The sequence below is a fragment of the Penaeus monodon genome, chromosome 34, assembly GCF_015228065.2.
Source record: "Penaeus monodon isolate SGIC_2016 chromosome 34, NSTDA_Pmon_1, whole genome shotgun sequence".
NCBI classification, from domain to species: Eukaryota; Metazoa; Arthropoda; class Malacostraca; order Decapoda; family Penaeidae; genus Penaeus; species Penaeus monodon.
The window spans coordinates 18,664,918-18,669,136 of record NC_051419.1 but is presented as its reverse complement, the minus strand read 5'-3'; the positions used below and the strand labels follow the sequence as shown (position 1 = coordinate 18,669,136).

General features: G+C 42.0%; 1 protein-coding gene across 1 annotated transcript; it reads right to left on the bottom strand.

The window, feature by feature from the left end:
* Positions 1 to 885: 885 nt before the first annotated feature.
* On the bottom strand, positions 886 to 2,398 carry LOC119594848. The gene is made up of 4 exons (XM_037943931.1): positions 2,263 to 2,398; positions 1,949 to 2,121; positions 1,203 to 1,780; positions 886 to 1,078 (listed from the first exon to the last, which is right to left on the bottom strand). Exons 1-4 carry the CDS (start codon positions 2,396 to 2,398, stop codon positions 886 to 888), a joined length of 1,080 nt encoding a protein of 359 aa, XP_037799859.1.
* Between the last annotated feature and the right edge of the window lie 1,821 nt (positions 2,399 to 4,219).

Here is a 4,219-nt window from a genome sequence, read left to right as displayed (position 1 = left end):
CCCTCTCTTTCAGAAACAAAAGAAAATGGGTTAGATTCTTATCATATATGAGATATAATGTTTGGTAGTTAGTTACAAAATATGTGAGAATCTGAAGTGTATCAAAAATATAGTTTGACATTCATTGAGCTTCTTAAGTTGGGTAACTGAGATTGCACCTGAGAATGCTTTGTAGTTCACAGACATGTAAAATGAGAATTAGCACCTTTTTCAGTAATTTTCAAAAGAATCAGGTAGGAACATAGCACCTTGTTTTGAGAATCAGGTTAGTATACTGGCCATTATGATAGCACTTTCCTTAACACTATAAAGCATTTCACATACACACTATAGAGACGGAACTGATTACAAGTTCAGTCTATGGGCTTCTTGATGGTACGGCCATATCTTGTTCTTGTGCCTTCATAGGGTAATTCTTGTTCTTGAGGCACTACTTTAAGAGCTTTGCTTACATGATCTTCATTGTTATTCATATTCACTGTTGTTTCAGTAGACTCTTCTCGATGGTCTTCTTCTGGAATTACTTGATGGTCTTCTTCTGGAATTAGATACCTGGGCTGTGGTGTCTGCCTGATGTGCCGCCTGTTTCTTCTCAAGATACCTCCATTTTGTGTCTCCACTATGTAGGATCGAGGTTCTTGGGATTTCTTAATGACTGTGGGGGGTGTCCATCTTCCACTTATGTGGTCTTGAACTCGAACAGCTTGGCCTGGTAGGAGTATCTGTTGGTCTTTTGCTCCTCGGTCATAATACTGCCTTTGTGTGTCTTGCTTCCTCTTGAAGTTCTCATAGACTTTTTGTTTCTGCCTTTCCTTTGCAGGCAGGTGGAGGGGTAGATTGCTCCTCATCTTCCTCCATTAGATTTCTGCTGGGCTTGGCAACTTGCTATCCAGTGGTGTGGTACGTATGGTTAACAATGCCATATTCCGGATCCTGGTTGCTTCTTTTTGCCTTATCGATGGTGTTTTTGACCGTCTTGAACAGTCCTCTCGATGAATCCATTGGACTGAGGATAGTGGGTGAGCTTGTTATATGTTCAAACTCCCAGTTCGAAGCAAACTTAACAAATTCTTCAGAGCTGTATTGACGTCCATTGTCACTATATACTCTTTCAGGGACTCCATCTCAGAAACAAATTCTTCAATGCCTTGATCACAGCCGTGCTTGTAACGTGTATGGGCATTTTTCTGATAATTGGAAACTTTGAGTAGTAGTCAGCAACAATCAGGTAGTCATTTTCTCCATAATGGAAAAGATCTGTTCCAACATATTGCCATGGTTGTGTAGGAAGTTCATGCGGGATGAGGATTTCCTTTGTTTGCGACCTTGACATTTCTTGGCATGTGGGACACTGCTGGACTATCTCTTCAATGTCCTTGTTGATTGAAGTCCAGTACACGGATTCTTTGGCTCGAAGTTGGCACTTTGTGATGCCTTGGTGTCCTTTGTGGATGCGGTCAAGCACAAGTTTTTGCATTGATGCTGGGATTATGACTCTGCTGCCTTTTATCACCAGCCCATCTTCAACAGATAACTCGTCTCTGAAGGACCAGTATTGTTGTAACATCCTTGGTAGATCTTTCATTGTCTCTGGCCATCCTTGGATAATGACTTCTTTTAGTCCATGGAGTGTGCCGTCTCTAGAGGTTTCCTGTCTAAGTTGGTCTAATGTTTCGTTGCTGAATGTAACAAAGTTGATCTGTAGGTCTAGGCCAATGTGTTGGTTGTCCGTTGATGGCAAACGTGACAGACCATCTGCTAATAAAAGATCTTTTCCTGACTTGTATCAGATTGTGACATCATAGTGCTGCAGCCTCATTAACATACGCTGCAGCCTGGGCGGTGCTGCTGTCAGATTCTTTAGCTGAATCATTTCTAGCGGTTTATGGTCACTCTCCACTTGGAATGTTTTGCCATATACATACGTGTGAAATCTTTCACATCAAACCACTGCAAGTAGTTCTCTTTCGATATTGGCATAGCGTTGCTCTGTTTCAGACAGAGACTTGGATGCATACGCAATAGGCTTGTCTTGTACTATTGCAGCACCAATGCCTTTTTGAGATGCATCTACTTGTATGACTGTTGGTTTATTTGGATTGAAATGTGCCAGTGTTGCATCTGTGCACAGAATATCCTTTATGTGTTCAAATGCTTTCTCGTGGGTCGGGTGACCATGTAAAGTCTATTCCTTTTTTTAGGAGACTTCTAAGCGGCGCAGTTCATCAGGCAGGTTTGGGATAATGGCGACATATAGGTTACCATCCCAAAAATTGTTGCAGCTCTGTGACATTTCTAGGCTCGGCAGTGCTTTAATTGCTGATACCTTGTCTGGATCTGGGTGAGAGCCTTCCTTGTCATAAACGTGCCAAGAATTTCCTTGTTCCTGCTTGATCATGCATTTTGCACTGTTAAAAGTTATCCTTGCTGATTGGCAATCTTGAAGAGGTTATGCAGATTTTTGTCGTGCTCTTCAGTTTTTCCAAACACGACGACATCGTCAGCGATGCCAATGGTACCAGGGCAGTTTTCGAGGATCTGATCCATTTTTTGCTGGAAAACATCTTGTGACATAACCAGACCAAAAGGCATTCTGAGATATCTGTTGTGGCCAAAAGGAGTGTTGAATGTAGTGAGGAAGGAACTGGTTTCATCAAGCTTGACTGACCAATAGCCATTCTTTGCATCAAGTTTGCTGAAGAATCTTGAGTCTGCAAGCTTGTGTGTGATTTCCTCTTGTGTGGGGGTCTTATGGTGGCTTCTCTTTATAGCTTTGTTTAAATCTTTTGGATCTAAACATATGCGTAGACTGCCATCTTTCTTCATGGTGCAAGCCATGCTGTTGACCCAATCTGTGGGTTCCGACATCTTTTTGATAAATTTCCAATTCTATCGAACTGATCCGGGTATGATTTCTTTAAATCATCCACTGACTGGACGGCCATGGTTGGGTGAGAGTACATCCGTGTCTCATGAATTGTGACCATGCCTAGGGCTCTCAGGCTTGGCAGACCCAAAATGATTGGTCCAACTTCTTGGTCCAGAATGTAAAAGTCTGCATTGACCCAGTTCGAGTTGTTGAATGTGCACTTTAATTTGATTGACCCAAAATGCTTGAGTTTCAAATTATTCACTGCAACCAAATTCTTTTGGCAGTTGTTGGTCAGACTGATTTTTGGCTTTCCACAAGCATCTACTGAATCTGGGCACATGATTCGAAATGCTCTTATTGGAAGCAGGTTTGCTCCAGCCCCTGTATCAACTTTAACTGTCATTGAGCCAGTCTTGTTGCTGGGGGTTCTGACTCTGATAGTTCGAAGGCTTCACTATCATCATTGTTTGACACCTCCGCTACTCTAACAGAACTTATTGTGAAATAGTCCAAATTCTTTTGGCAGTTGTTGGTCAGACTGATTTTTGGCTTTCCATAAGCATCTACTGAATCTGGGCACATGATTCGAAATGCTCTTATTGGAAGCAGGTTTGCTCCAGCCCCTGTATCAACTTTAACTGTCATTGAGCCAGTCTTGTTGCTGGGGGTTCTGACTCTGATAGTTCGAAGGGCTTCACTATCATCATTGTTTGACACCTCCGCTACTCTAACAGAACTTATTGTGAAATAGTCCAAATTCTTTTGGCAGTTGTTGGTCAGACTGATTTTTGGCTTTCCATAAGCATCTAATGAATCTGGGCACATGATTCGAAATGCTCTTATTGGAAGCAGGTTTGCTCCAGCCCCTGTATCGACTTTAACTGTCATTGAGCCAGTCTTGTTGCTGGGGGTTCTGACTCTGATAGTTCGAAGGGCTTCACTATCATCATTGTTTGACACCTCCGCTACTGTAACAGAACTTATTGTGAAATAGTCCTCATTAGGGTCATCTTGGCTGAACTCATGCACTGCAGACGTTCTGTTAGCTTTCTTAAATTTGTCACTGTTGAAGTTCCTATGGACTTTATTTCTGGTGTATTGTCTTTGGCCCGTGTTCTTACTTTGGTACGTTTTTTTCTTATCTTCTGGTATTGACAGACACAATTTTTGCCAATGATTCATCTTGCCACATGTATTGCACTTGGCACCATATGCTGGGCAGGATTGTGGGGAGTATTTATTGTGTGCTCGCCCACATTTCTTGCATGGATTTGATGCCCTTCTAAAATTTTGTCTAACAGCATCAACATTTAAGTCTTGACTGACTGTTTTTGCTCTCATGTCTCA